Below are 14,989 nucleotides of genomic sequence, written 5' to 3'. Positions count from 1 at the left end.
AAATTTGCCATATTAAAGTCAGAGTCTATGTGAGGCAAGGTGGGTGACTCATCTATGGCTTATAGAGTCCCAGTCAGCCCACACCCGCAGGAGGCATACCACAGTCCTGTTCGGGTGCCTTTGTGGATCCTGGTCTTGGTCTCTTTGTGTGCTCAGGAGGCGGCCCGTGTCGTGGTCGCGGGTCGGTGGCTGACTGACCAGGTGTTGCCGTCATTTTGGGCCCTGTGCCCAACCTTCTCCATCCTCGGGCTTGCGTCGCTCTGTTCTTGGGCGAGGTGAGTCTTGTCAGTGCCTTCTTCTCCTTATCAGTGTGCCCTGATCCCTGCAGTCCTTTGCATCTCCACTCCCCACCGAGTCCCGACCGCGGCTGTAGGTGTCGCTGCGACGTGTGACTCTTTTGATAGTGCGGTCTGGGAGCACGGAGTCGGTCCCCGCCGGACCTTCGTGCAGTGTAGTATCGGTGGGAGGGGAGGGCATGTGTGCGTTGGCGCCCTGCTCGAGCGAGTAGGAGTGCTGGGCGGCTGTGCGGCTGCCAGTTCGTGTGATGGGAGTAGGTGAGCGTTGCTTGCTTTGTGGTAGTGGGTGGCTGTGGCGGAGCACTTTGATTCAGTATACCCGCTAGCTTCATCCAGAAGTTCTCAAAGTGGTAGTTGATTCGTGTGACAATATCTTGTGGGGAGTCGTTGGGGTGGTCGGCACATGTTTTGTCCGCCATCTTAGAGAGGCTTCCGTTCGCTGTCTTTGGCGGTATTCCATCTCTCCTCAAGCTTGGGGTTGCCCCACTAGGGTGGACCGGGATCACCCCCGCCGGTCCAAGGGGGGGTAGCAGGGCTGGCTTGTTCTGTGAGCAGCTTCAGGGTGCCTCCAGGGCTGGGGAGCGTCAGTTGAGTCAGTCGGAGCGTCAGTTGTGTCAGTTGAGTCTTCAGCTGGCCCCAATCGGGTTGCACAGGATCCCATCGTGTGCCCTCTATCATGGGTGACAGGTGGGCATCTGGCAATGCCGTGTGTTGCGACTGGGTGAGCTGATTTTCGCTGATTTTGTCAGGATTAAGCAGGAGCTCGTGTAAAACACGTCTCCCCGCCATGTTGGTCAGACCCCGCCCCCATGTTTAAGTTATTTTATGTAACTGAATTAATCATGTTTCATAAGCAATAAGAGAGCCTATTCTAATGTTAGTTTGTATAGGCTGCCATATGGCTGTATAGGCTGCCAAAGGTTGGGAACAGAAAATTATGGTATAAATACATTTTCCATTATATGTATTATTTTTACATAATTATGTGAATGTATTAATTATATACTGAGACCTGCCTGACAACCCAGGCAGAAAGGCCCAAAAATTTAATTTGCAATAATGAAATTGGTTAATTACGATGTAACAGCCATATAGCTAAAATTCCAGGTTTTACTTTGCTTGTAACAAGTTGTAACAGTGTACGTAAAGACAGTGTGTAGGAATGATTGACAATGGCTGACTCTGGAAATAAAATACCCCCTTATAAGAAATTACCAGGTTCCTAATTTCAGCAAAGGCCGTCTGGAACGCTGAGGTCGATACTAGCCACAACACTGGTGTTATTGCCCTATAGCGTGCTCGGTTACCATGGAGACCGTACGCAAGAACGCAAACATGTCCACTGCGCGTGCGCAGTACGCCCTCCCAGCCGGCGATGCGACGTGTGTCAATAAACTGCGCACGCGCTTTACGGCCCGACCTCCCCGGGCGCATTCTTACGATAGGCTGAGGTGCCGCCGAGCCTCATATTCTAGCGGGTATTGCGCATGCGCAGCTGCTTGTCGGCTCATTAGTTACTGAGGAGACAGTTGGGTAACAAACCAGAAGCAGCTGGTATACCGAGGAGAGAAGATGGCTAACTACAAGGTGAGCTGACCGACAGCGTTACCCCGTGCGGGGCTGTGGCTGTATTCCATGGTTACTGGCCTCCATTCACATTATAAACCCAGACACTGTGCTATGGAGAGGGCGGCCCAGGGCTTCCCATGAAGGCATACTGCTTGCTGTATAAATGCTTTATAACACACACAATACATTGACTGCCAATAGAAAATCTGTTTATTGCATTCATCATCATGGATATTATGCCAGCTTTAGGAAATAATACACCTTTTCATTTATGCCTGTTTCTTAAAGCAAAGATTAGCTTGACAGGGTTTTTTTTAAAAAAAACATTTTTTTTATTACATTAAGTGTTGGCTATATAATTTAACTATTTTTTGTTCATATACATCAGAACAGAGGTCAGCTGGTTGTGAATTCGTGCCGGTTGTTCCCAAAACCAGGGTATCACAGCATTCATAGACAAACCAGGTTTTAATTTATACTCTTTTTATAGGGGAGTGTTTTTTTTTTTTTGCACGACTGTTAATTCTCTTTCCCCAATTATGCTGCTTTGGGATGAGGACATCATTTAATATCATGGTTCATTGGACCCACTACAAACAAGGTTGCTCAGGTTTACCCCTCTTGTCCTATATATGCAAAGTTAATATCACAGAGCGGGTTGCTCCCAGCTGCTCCAATTAAGAATGAGGTCAAGTGGTTTTGTGTTCTTAGTGTTTCCAAATCCAAGACTGCAATATAGTGTACAACCTTTAATACATTGCTAGGAGATGCATATTCATAGTTAATGCCTCATAAAACCCAAAACGTAGTCTTCCTTCATTCCCCTTCACACGTAGCTGTTTGAAGGGGTCATCTGTATGTTGAGTTGGAATATTGCAAGGAAAAGTTAGTGTGTTTTGCTGTTCCTAGGGTTTTTTTGTTGTTGTTGTTTATTACACTTATAGGACCACTAAAGTAACCAAACCACTCACCGGTAATCTCATTGAAGTAGTCTGAGTGCAGTGGCCCTGTAGTTTTTAACCTGATATGTAAAAGGGTCAAACACACCTCATGTCATGTGGCCAAATGTTGCTCATAGGAATGCATTGAATTCACTGCTTTAAAAAAAAAAAAATTATGTTTGTGCTCCCCTTTTTGTTAACCACATGGGATGTAATGCCCCTTGAGTCTTGGTGCTGTATGTAAAACCTTTATTTTACTGGGCAACTGCTGGAAAACAATTCCTGCAAAACATCTCAGAGAGCTCACATGCATGAAATCATCTGGTTCTATTTAATTGTATTGTATTCTTGGCTATGCCAGGCAAGCCAGACCCACAGTGCAAATTGTAAAATAAAATCTGTCTGGATTAAAAAAAAAAAAAAAAAATCTGCATATGACCATTATGATTTAAGCTGCTTCCAGCATAAAATAAATATATATATATATATATATATATATATATATATAATATCTATCTTTGATTCAGCCATCATGTACAACAGCAGATGGAAGATCACAAGAAGTGGCAATGGAAGCTCAGCTCATTGCCCCTTTGTGACAAAAATCATGTTGCCCTTAAGACAACATAGCCAGCCCTCCCTCCCTCCTATATATCTGTTGGTTGGTTTGGGATTTCAATAAAATGCAAATATTGTGTTTTTGTTCCAGGCTGCAGACTCTAAACGCGAACAATTTAGAAGATATCTGGAGAAGGCTGGAGTACTTGATACGCTTACAAAAGGTACTTTTTAAATCTCTTCATTACTGAATATGCATGTCTCACAGGAAGTGCTTCACATATTAAAACGTGTGTTTAAATGAAATCTATAGTGTTAGTAATACAAATCTGTATTCCTAACACTATAGTGCCCTTTGGTCACAGCCCCCCTCAGGCATATAAAGGTTAAAAAAAAAATACTTTTAGTCACTTAGCCAATTCCAACACTGATGTCCCTCGGCACTGTGTTGCAGCTCTACCTCGACTGACGTCATCCGATGGGGTGGCCTAATGCAGATGCTTGGGAGGCGCATAAGGCCCTCCCTATAGAAAAGCATTGCCTCATTGTTTAAGGTACTAAGAGTCAGTTAGAATCCCGGAAGTGACGCTAGTGGCCAGTGGAGGCAGTCTTTTGTTTTACATTGTAGGACAGGGACACGGCACACAGACCACTTCAATGAAATGAATGAGATATCTGGGTGCCTATAGTGTTCCTTTAAAGAGTTATTTTAAGCACTCTGTATGTGTAGTATTTCAGTATGAAAAGCTTCACATACAAATATATTTATTGATGCCACCAGGGATGTAACTCCACATTCTGTGGTGTCATTAGCCAGCCTTGAATAAGAGTTATAGAATTCTATGCACAAAGTGTCATTCATTGGTTGAGGTGATGCTCTCAGAGGAAAATGCAGTGTTTACATGTAACGGATCACCTGGCACTCCGACTGGGTACCTCCGTTGAAGGATGCTCCTAGCGCTTCCCAATGGATCCAAGCACTCGACTTGTCACCATAAGCACTGCAGACCCCACGAACCGCTGCAGCTTGGTTGGGGTCTCGCCGTCTCCTACCCACCTTGGACCTACGACAAGGCTCCAGTGGGTGAACCTCTCTTCCTTCACAGAGCGAAGCAGGAACAAGCTCTTAAAAAAGCTTAGTGATTATAGCCAGGGGAGTATACAGCATATAGCAATCCTCAGTGTAGATAGATGCAGCCTTTTCCCCCACACATGAGACGAGGCTCTATGTTGAGGGTAAAACAGGAACTCAGCAGTCTGAGGGTTTGTCTCTTATATACAGGTTTTCCCACAAGGTTACCACCCACGTGGACCTTGTGGAACACAGGATACAATGTTACAAAACCAATCAGGACATGCTTGTACAGTTAGACATTCCCAGCTAATGTACACAAGCCCTTCCCTTTGCCTGTGATACAATTAACAAACGCAATGGGCTAACTTAATTACTCACAGGCAGAAAACACCACATATTATACATTCCTGAATAGCCCTGATCTGGGTGAACAACATATCCAAAAATCACCCAGATCAGAGCAGGGGTTCAAAAGTTTTATGGAAGTCACATTTGACCGACTGCAAGCATGGCTTTCATGCCCAAAACAGTTCCACAGATTTAGGATGTGCGGCCAGTCTATCTTCTCCTCTATCCTGGAGATAATTGGCTTAAGTGGCTGTGGTAATCTAATTATCTCCAGTAACAGGAAATATCTCTGTCAAAAACTGTTACAAAATCCACATAAAAAAATACATAACTCATATAATACAATGTTTAACCTATATGTCCAACATATCCCCAGATAGCTTGGATCTGAGCGCTCAATATGTCCGAAAAGTGCTCAGATCTCACGAATACAGTTAGATGGCCATGTAGTTAAACAATAGCAAGGGCTGATGGGAGATTAAGGACGGACAAAGTGACCAGTTTAAACTGGTCTGGCAGTGTTCCTGGGACAACGCCCTGTTGATGAAACAATAGGACAGGAAAAAGGGGGAGGGGAAGAGGCACATTTAAAGGGGCAGAAAGTGTTTTAAAATCCAATAAGCCCAAATAAATCTTTTAAAGGGCCATAGTCACAGGGCAAGAGGCTGGCAAGCAGGCCTCTTCAAATCCCAGTGAGGAAGGTGCTTTCATCACATTACATTACAGCCAATTGATAACGCCACATCTATGATGGATGCTAGAGAGGTGCTTCTTGGGGCAGTGCTGCACAGTGAGCAGCACTGCCATTCAGTGTCTCCACCTTTTGCATGCAGTCACTGAACTTTCCTCATCGAGATGCATTGATTCAATTCATCTCTACGAGGAGATGCTGATTGACCATGGCTGTGTTTGACTTGTGCTGGCTCTGCCCCTGATCTGCTTCCTTGACAGTCTCAGCCAATCCTTTGGGGATGCATTGTGATTGTCTTAGACCACCACTTCTGATGATGTCAGCATGCAGGTCACAGTCAAACAGGGGCAGAGCCAGGAGCTGCAGACTTGAATAGAAGTAAGACTTTACTATATTTAGGGAGGTCATGGGGGTTTGGGGTGGTTTTAACAGTATATGGTCAGGAATTCATGTTTGTGTTCCTGACACTATAGTGTTTCTTTAATTAAGCAATTTTGGTGTATAGAATAAACCCCTGCAGTCTAACTGCTCAATTATCTGTCATTTAGAAGGTAAATCACTTTGTTCACCTAGTAAACACTTCCTGTAAAGAGTCATCTAATGTTTATACTTCCTTTTATTGCAAATTCTGTTTAGCAATTTTTATCTCCTGATAAAAAACATTGAAAGTAAGTTAAATCTGATTGAAAATTAAACTATTTAATTCTCATACAGGCTATATGAGTCACAGCCAGGGGAGGTGTGGCTAGTGCTGCATAAATAGAAACAAAAGTGATTTAACTCCTAAATGTCAGAGAATTGAGCAATGAGACTGCAGGGACATTTGTCAATTGTATTTGTTTCTCTGCCATAGAATACCTTAACAGTGCCAATGATACTAACTCTTTAACCTGTTTCACTGTTCTTGTGGTCTGTAATGAGTACATGCAGCAACATCTGAATTTTTCTCCCTCTAACTATTTTCATTTTGGTTTTATGGTTTATTAGTTGTTCTGCAGTTTTCTGTAAGTTACTGCTGACGTATCAGTGCACACGCTGCTTGGTGTATGTGGCTGAAAAGGCATGTGGGGTATTATTGTCATTTAATATTTGCACTTAATGCTGTTATTATTTGTAAAGCACCAACAAATTCTGCAGTGCTGTACAATGGGTGGATGAACAGACAAATATTTGTAACAAGACGATTTACGGACAGGAATAGATGGTGTTGAGGGCCCTGCTTAAACAAGCTTACATTCTAGAGGGAGTGGGGTGAAGTGACACAAGAGGTAAGGGTAGGATATATTCCAAGTATGGGAAAAGTGAGCTACTAGAATAAATTACAATGAAGGGTTATTTTTTTAAGATAGTTGCAGAAGAAGCAACAAGGTGGGTTACCAGGGAAGGAAAGCTGTTTAATTTATATGCGTTCCTGAAGAAGTGAATATTTAACTTTTTTGAAGTCGGAGACTCTGTGAGAGTCTAACTGAGCAGGGAAGGGAGTTCCAAAGTATTAGTGCAGCTCTAGACAAGTCTTGAAGGTAAGCGTCAGAAATGTATGAACAGAGGATAGATGCAGGTCCTCTGCAGTGCGTAGGGGCTTCGGAAGGGGACATATTTGTGAACTAGGGAGGATAGATATGAGCAGTGTTATGTAGACATTTTTAAGTAAGAACCAGAATTTTAAATTGAGGCCTTTATCTTACAACAATGTTCAATGCCTGTGTGAACACTGATCTCACATACAATTGTACACACACTATCCACCAATACCCATTATGTAATGAAAAAAATATAGAGAAAACTAATGGAGTAATATTTTTCCTTAGTCAAACATTTGATTATGGCAATAAACAAAGCTCCAATGCAGTTCTACCTGTCTTGCCTTGATTCTTCCAATCAGCCATCACTCGAAATTGCTAATGGGGGAAAAAGCATTTATTATTATAATATGCATGGGTGGGAGTTGACGTGACTTGTAACATCCTATGCCAGTAACTAAAGATAGGGATTTCAGAGAGGAAGGGCTTCATGTAAGCATATTTTACCTTTTTCCCCACAGGTACATGATGCAAATGAGCTTGACAGTGCTACTTTAAGCAATACTATGATATGCAAATGTATTGATTATTCATAAAAGACAAGAAAAAGTGTTAATAGATGACAATTTTAGCTACATATCCTCTATATTGTAAAGGTTTATTTATTTATTTTTCCCACCCACTTTTGTTTTTCAGTATTAGTGGCACTTTATGAAGAGCCAGAAAAGCCAAACAATGCATTGGAGTATCCTTTCTTTATTTGTAATTGTTTGTAATTTGCATGAGTTAAGCAACAATGGCATTTGTTCAAGTTTTCCTTTTGCTTTGGGAAAAGGAAATCTGTAAGTTTGTTGATAGATTTGTATCCTGCCCAGATCTTCTGATGGCAGAGTTGGATGTACTTAACTTATATATGCAGCTTCCTAAAACAACACATGGGTGCTGCAGGTCCTGAATCGCCTGATGTTGAGGCCCTCCGCTTGGAGGTAGCAGAATTGAAGCAGAAATATGAAGCTGTGTTAGAAGAGAACAAAACACTAAAAGCAAAGGTTAGTTTTGGAATATTATGATTGTGGTGTTTCTGTATAGGTTTGTGTGTTTTCCCCTTGATGAGCGGGGGGACTAATTTGTTATTCTCTCTGATCCTACAGCTTGCGCAGCATGAGCAACCTGCAGAGGAGAAGCGTCCAGAATAAGGATAAATCTGAGGCCGTATCGAAAAAGTTCATTGCACTGGGAAAAATACATATTTATCTAAGCTATTGTTTTTGTTAATTTAGTGGTACAAATGGTGTTAGGTTTCCACATTTATTTTCTACTTCGTGTTATCAATAAACTATTTTGGGACAAGTGAATTTGGAAGCGTCTTACTGATTTTGTACTGACACGTCAATCTACATTTTGTATATGCTGTTTTATTTGGTGTTTTACCCTTGTATGGAGTAAGGAATTACATCATGTGAGTCATTTTGTATTTAACAAACCTCTATGGATTAGTAATTGCAACAAAGTTTGGCATTCATCAAAGACTTGAACACTGGGAAAATGTTTCAATTTCTCAGCTTGCAGGAAATGGACATGAGTGTCAAGAAGATCTAATTTTAGTGCACATTTTGTTTGCAAACATAAAATTAATATAATGAATGTTTTTGGTGCCTTACTGTCATTTTTAATGTTGACAAGACCTAAAAATTACAGGTGTGCTCAATACATACGAAGTCCTAGACTTGGGCACACATTCTTTGCAGATGGTATGGCTGAATCAAATGCCTTTCAATCTACCCTCGAACGATTTGATCCATATATTTGATTTACCTGTTTCATCTTAATCATTGAATAGCACTCCACAGGTGGATCAGTTTGATCAGGCATAAATTAAAAGGAATTTAATTCGTACCAGCGGAAAATAGTTTGTTCACAAGTCTCTAGAAGTAGTAGCCTCACTGTAATGTTGTTTAAAGGGACACTTTAACCCCTTAAGACCGCAGGACGTTCTATGCCGTCCCCATTTTAGTGGGTCTAAAATCCGCAGGACGGCATAGAACGTCCTGCGATCTTATGTACTTACCCGGTCGCCGGCGATTGCGGTATGGGGGACTTACCTAGGAGCCCAGGGAGTCCCCCTCAGTCCTCTTCGGCCGCCCAGAGCCATGTGATCGCGAGGTCCTTGGCATAGCCGTCTGAGGCAGTGCCAGCAGGGGGAGTGCCTGTAATGACAGGTACTCCCCCTGCTGTCTGAAAATAAAATAAAATCAGTTAAAACAGTGTAAAAATAACATTTATATATACTTAGATCATATACCGTATATACTCGTGTATAAGTCGATCTCATGTATAAGTCGAGTGCAGTTTTGTGACCAACAATTGGGAAATATGCTATGCCTCGTGGATAAGTCGAGGGTAAAACTTGGGGCTATGAAATTCTCTGATTTTATAATTATGTACACACACACTCATACAAACACACACTCTGCATTATATACACACACACTCATACAAACACACACACACTCTGCATTATATACACACACACTCATACAAACACACAAACACTCTGCATTATATACACACACACTCATACAAACACACTCTGCATTATATAAACACACTCTGTGTGTTTGTGTGAATGCAGAGTGTGTGTTTGTATGAGTGTGTGTGTATATAATGCAGAGTGTGTGTGTGTGTAGTGTGTGGGGGAGGGCATTTTTATTATTTTTAATTTTTTTATTTAAATATTCTAATTTTTTATTTTAATATTATAATTTTTATTTTAATATTTTTTTATTACATTTATTTTATTATTTTTATTATTATTTACGTTTTTTTTTTGTCCCTGGTGGTCCAGTGGTGTGTACTGTGCAGGAGGGGGGCTGGCAGGAAGCGTTTACTTATCTTTCCTGCAGCTCCTGTCAGCTCTCTTCTCCTGCGTTCCAGTCAGCTCCCCTGTAAGTCTCGCGGCCTGCGTGCCGCGCGGAGCGTTGCCACGGTAACCCGTGGCAACGCTCTGACGCCGCGGCTCTTGCGAGATTTACAGGGGAGCTGACCAGAACGCAGGAGAAGGGAGCTGCAGGAAAGGTAAGTAAACGCTTCCTGCCAGCCCCCAACAGGACCGCCGGGCTTGTAATGAGCCCGGCGGCCCTGGTCTGTATTATGGCAATGTAAGTTGCCATAATACAGACATTGACTCAAGTATAAGTCGAGTGGGGGTTTTTCAGCACAAAAAATGTGCGGAAAAACTAGACTTATACTCGAGTATATATGGTATATATTTATTATATATATGATCTCTGTGTGTGTGTGTGTGTATATATATATATATATATATATATATATATATATATATATATATATATATATATACACTGTCTACGTGTATTTTAATATTGATATATACATAATTATATATTAATATCAAAATACACGTACAATGATATTGATTTAAATATCTAGAATTTTCATTATATATATTTATATATAATAAAAAATAAATAAATATATAAATACGTTAAAAAATATAATAAAAAAACAAATAGATAAAAAATATATAAACATGCGTAATTTCGTTCTAACTGTATTTTAAAATTAATATATATATATATATATATATATATATATATATATATATATTCAAAAAATCATGTAGAACGAAAAAGTATTAATATATATATACCTATATATAAATAAAATAATTAAAAAAATTATTTATATATATATATATATAAAACATGGGGGGATGGTTGCACTCACCTAAACATGCTTAAATGGGGTGCTGCTGGGGGCCATATTATCCAATAAACAATACACAAGATCCAGCGCACTCTCCTATCCACTAAACAGCAACTTCAATGTTGACAGATTTTATTAGTTTGTAAAAGTTTTTGTGACCAAGTGTTTGTGACCAAGTGGCTACTAAAACAGACTGGACATACTGCATTTGCAATACCTTAGGTTGTCTACTTTTGCAAATGGTATGCCATCATGGGGGTAATTCTTATTTCTGGGCTACCATTTGGTCTCAAAGGCAACGTAACCAATCTGGCAAATTTCAGTGTGAAAAAACTGAAATATGTAATACGCTATATTTGACCCTGTAACTTCCCAAAACACCATGTAATTTTCCAAAACACCATAAAACCTGTACATAGGGGGTACTGTTTTACACGTGAGACATCGCTGAATACAATTGTGTATTGTATTGCAGTAAAAGCAAACCGTATTTTGACATTCACAGTTAGAATGTCACGTAGAACTAAAAAAATTTTAAAAAATTCTTATTTTCTCCCATTTTTTAAATATTTGTGTCATATTAAATTATGTTCCATACCTAAATATTTGATGTTAAACGAAAGCCCTGTTTCCCCTGAATAAAATGATATATAATAAGTGTGGGTGCATTTAATATGAATGAGGTGAATTATGGTTGGACAGACATATAGCGCAAATGCCAGGTTTTGTTTGTTTTTGGATCACAACTTGTACATTTGGCTGCGGTCTTAAGGGGTTAAAAATAGAAACAAATTTGTGGTTGTTTTGTTTTAAGTAAGGTAGGCAAAGTAAGGGTGCAATTGAATACAGTACAATAAAGTAGAAAGAGAAAGAATGGCCAAATAATAATATATACAGGAGGACAGACGAGGGGGTAACCCTAGTTGAATTGGTGAGAAGAAGAGAGGAGACGTCTGTCACTCACCTAAATAGGTGTATATACCAACAAGGTAGAGAGGTAGTCAAAAGGTAATGATACTTTATTAATAATAAAAACACACAGTGCAGAGACTAGAGCTCTAGGCACTGTATATTCCACTTAGCCTAGTTTCGTTCACCCATTTCCCCCTCCCCTTTCCCCTATACTCGCTCTTCCCTTCCTATTGCCACTGTCCATTACATTGGATTAGACTAGAAGCAAAGGATAGGGGGGATTGATTATTTACTATTATTTATTATTTTTGTGTTCGTGCTCTAGTCTCTGCACTATGTGTTTTTATTATTAATAAAGTATCATTACCTTTTGACTACCTCTCTACCTTGTTGGTATATACACCTATTTAGGTGAGTGACAGACGTCTCCTCTCTTCTTCTCACCAGTACAATAAAGTGTCAGCAAATGTTACAACAATAGGCAAATATTGAGAAGCGAAGCACATACAATCTGGTACAATGTGCACAGTTATTATTAGTGAAGTTGAATGACATCAGCAACTTAACCCCTTAAGGACCGGACTGTTTTTGCGATGTTGTACATTTGCGAGAAGGCATCTTTTTACACTTTTGAGGTGTTTGTGTTTAGCTGTAATTTTCCGCTCTCTCATTTACTGTTCCCATACAAATTATATATTGTTTTTTTTCAGGACAAAATGGGCTTTCTTTACATACCATTATTTATATAATCTCATGTAATTTAATTTAAAAAAAATGAAAAAATATGATGAAAAATTGAAAACAATACATGTTTTTTTACTTTTATGTGAAAAATCTTTTACTCATCTACAAAAGCGAATTGAAAAAAACTGCTAAATAGATTCAAAATGTTGTCCTGAGTTTAAAAATACCCAGTGTTTACATGCTTTTTGCTATTTTTTTGCATGTTATAGGGCTATATGTACAAGTAGGATATTGCGGTTTCAAAACATACATTTTTAAAATGTATCAATAGTGACATTGTAACACTATTATCTGTCATAAATCTCTGAATACCACCCCACATGTACATATTTTTTTTTTTAAAGTAGACAACCCAAGGTATTCAATATGGGGTATGTCCAGACTTTTTTAGTAGCCACTTAGTTGCAAACACTGGCCAAAGTTAGCGTTCATATTTGTTTGTGTGTGAAAAAAGTAAAAAACTAAATTTGAATGCTAATTTTGGCCAGTGTTTGTGACTAAGTGGTTACTAAAAAAGACTGGACATACCCCATTTGCAATACCTTGGGTTGTCTTCTTTTGCAAATGGTATGCCATCATGGGGGTAATTATCATTCCTCGGCTACCATATGCTCTCAAAGGCAACGTAACCAACCTGGCCATTTTCAATGTAAAAATATTTGACCCATATATTTGACCCTGTAACTTTCAAAAACGCTATAAAACCTGTACATGGGGGGTACTGTTATACTCAGGAGACTTTGCTGAACACAAATATTAGTGTTTCAAAACTGGAAAATGTATCACAACAATTATATCATCAGTAAAAGTGCTGTTTGTGTGTGAAAAATTTAAAAAAGTAACTTTCACTGACAATATCATCGCTGTAATATGATTTACTGTTTTGAATCACTAATATTTGTGTTCAGCGAAGTCTCCCGAGTAAAACAGTACCCTCCATGTACAGGTTTTAGGGTGTCGTAGAACGTTACAGGGTAAAATACAGTGCTAACAAATTAAATTCTCTGGACTTTCGACCTGGGTTGGCAGGCAGGTCCCTTAAATTGCAATCAATAACATTACTTAATTATGTAAAAATATTACATAAATACACACGTAGAATTTAAATATATATGCATATTTATATATTTGAAGTCTACGTGTATATTTATATAATTATTTATGTAATTTTGTATATGGACATATGTATAGTTTGTATTATTTTTATTTATTTATATATACATAGATATATATATACAATTTCATTCTAAGTGTATTTTGATATAAATATATATATATTATCAAAATACAGTTAGAATAAAATTTCATATATAATATATATCATATATAATTATTATTTTTATTTATTAACTTTAACATTTAATTTTTTTTCTTTTGATTTTACACTAGCAGGGAGACTGCCTGTCAGCACAGACAGTCCCCCTGCAGGCAGACAGATGGACACCTATTGTGACCATGTGGTCGCCCTGTTGAGCGATCACATGGCCCCAGGGGTCCTAATCTGCCATGGGGAGACTGTCTGGGCTGCAGGCAGTCTCCCCACACCGGGACCAACGCCGAACGCCGCCGGGGGAACGACTGCGATCGGGTAAGTACATAAGACCGTCAGCGGTCGGCAAGGCAAAAATGCCCATGACGGTCCTGAACCGTCCTCGGTCCTTAAGGGGTTAAGCAGGACACTACCTTACATTTGGCCATACTGCGCACATTACTGAGCGTATTTGGTTGCTTACACACAGGACAACTCGTCTTATTGATGCATTAGTCAAAAAAATAAAACTAAACATAACCGAAACCAAGGAGGGCAAATAAGGAAGTAGTTCTGGGTCAGTGAAGCTGGTGTAAAGATTTTAGGCACCTAACAACTGTATCTTAATGGAGTGGTTTTTGCATATAGTTAAATTATTGTTGCCCAATGCTTACCAGTACTTCCATTCTTTGCTCAGTATGGCGACTGCATTAAAAGGGAAAAAAGAATGCTGATGGGCTTCGGGAGAATCTTGGATATTAAAACTGTTCAAGTTTAACACCTTAACCCCACAGTGACCAGACCACTTTTCAATTTTCTAACCGTTTGGGACCAGGACTGTTTTTACATTTCTGCGGTGTTTGTGTTTAGCTATACTTTTCCACGTACTTGTTTACTGTACCCACACATATTATACAGTTGTTCTTGTCATTAAATGGTCTTTCTAAAGATAACATTATTTTCATCATATAATTTACTATAAAAAAAATATATATTTTTTTAAAACACTTTCGAACTTTGACCCCCAAAATCTTACGCATCTACAACCGCCAAAAAACACCTGTGCTAAATAGTTTCTAAATGTTGTCCTAAATGTAGAAATACCCAATGTTAACATGTTCTTAGGTTTTTTTTTTGGAAAGTTATAGGGCAATTAGTACAAGTAGCACTTTGCTATTACCAAACCTTTTTTTTTCTTTTTCAAAATTAACGCAAGTTACATTGTAACACTATCTGTCAGGAATCCTTGAATAACCCTTCACAAGGTATTAAACTTTGGGTATTTTGACTCTCTTCATGCAACCATTTTACCAACAATCTATGCCAAATAAAAAAAAATATAATAATTTGTGTTTTTTAC

At 39.2% G+C, this 14,989-nt stretch overlaps 1 protein-coding gene across 1 annotated transcript; it reads left to right on the top strand.

Annotated features, from left to right (window-relative positions):
* The first annotated feature begins 1,717 nt into the window (after positions 1–1,717).
* Positions 1,718–8,353, top strand: MYCBP (MYC binding protein). Its single transcript, XM_063444505.1, has 5 exons — positions 1,718–1,883; positions 3,516–3,588; positions 7,695–7,743; positions 7,918–8,047; positions 8,150–8,353. Exons 1-5 carry the CDS (start codon positions 1,869–1,871, stop codon positions 8,192–8,194), a joined length of 312 nt encoding a protein of 103 aa, XP_063300575.1. The 5' UTR covers positions 1,718–1,868; the 3' UTR covers positions 8,195–8,353.
* Positions 8,354–14,989: the final 6,636 nt, after the last annotated feature.

Source organism: Pelobates fuscus, chromosome 1, assembly GCF_036172605.1.
Source record: "Pelobates fuscus isolate aPelFus1 chromosome 1, aPelFus1.pri, whole genome shotgun sequence".
Taxonomy (NCBI): domain Eukaryota; kingdom Metazoa; phylum Chordata; class Amphibia; order Anura; family Pelobatidae; genus Pelobates; species Pelobates fuscus.
Note: the sequence above shows the minus strand (reverse complement) of the source record. Positions and strands in the feature narration are given on the sequence as shown.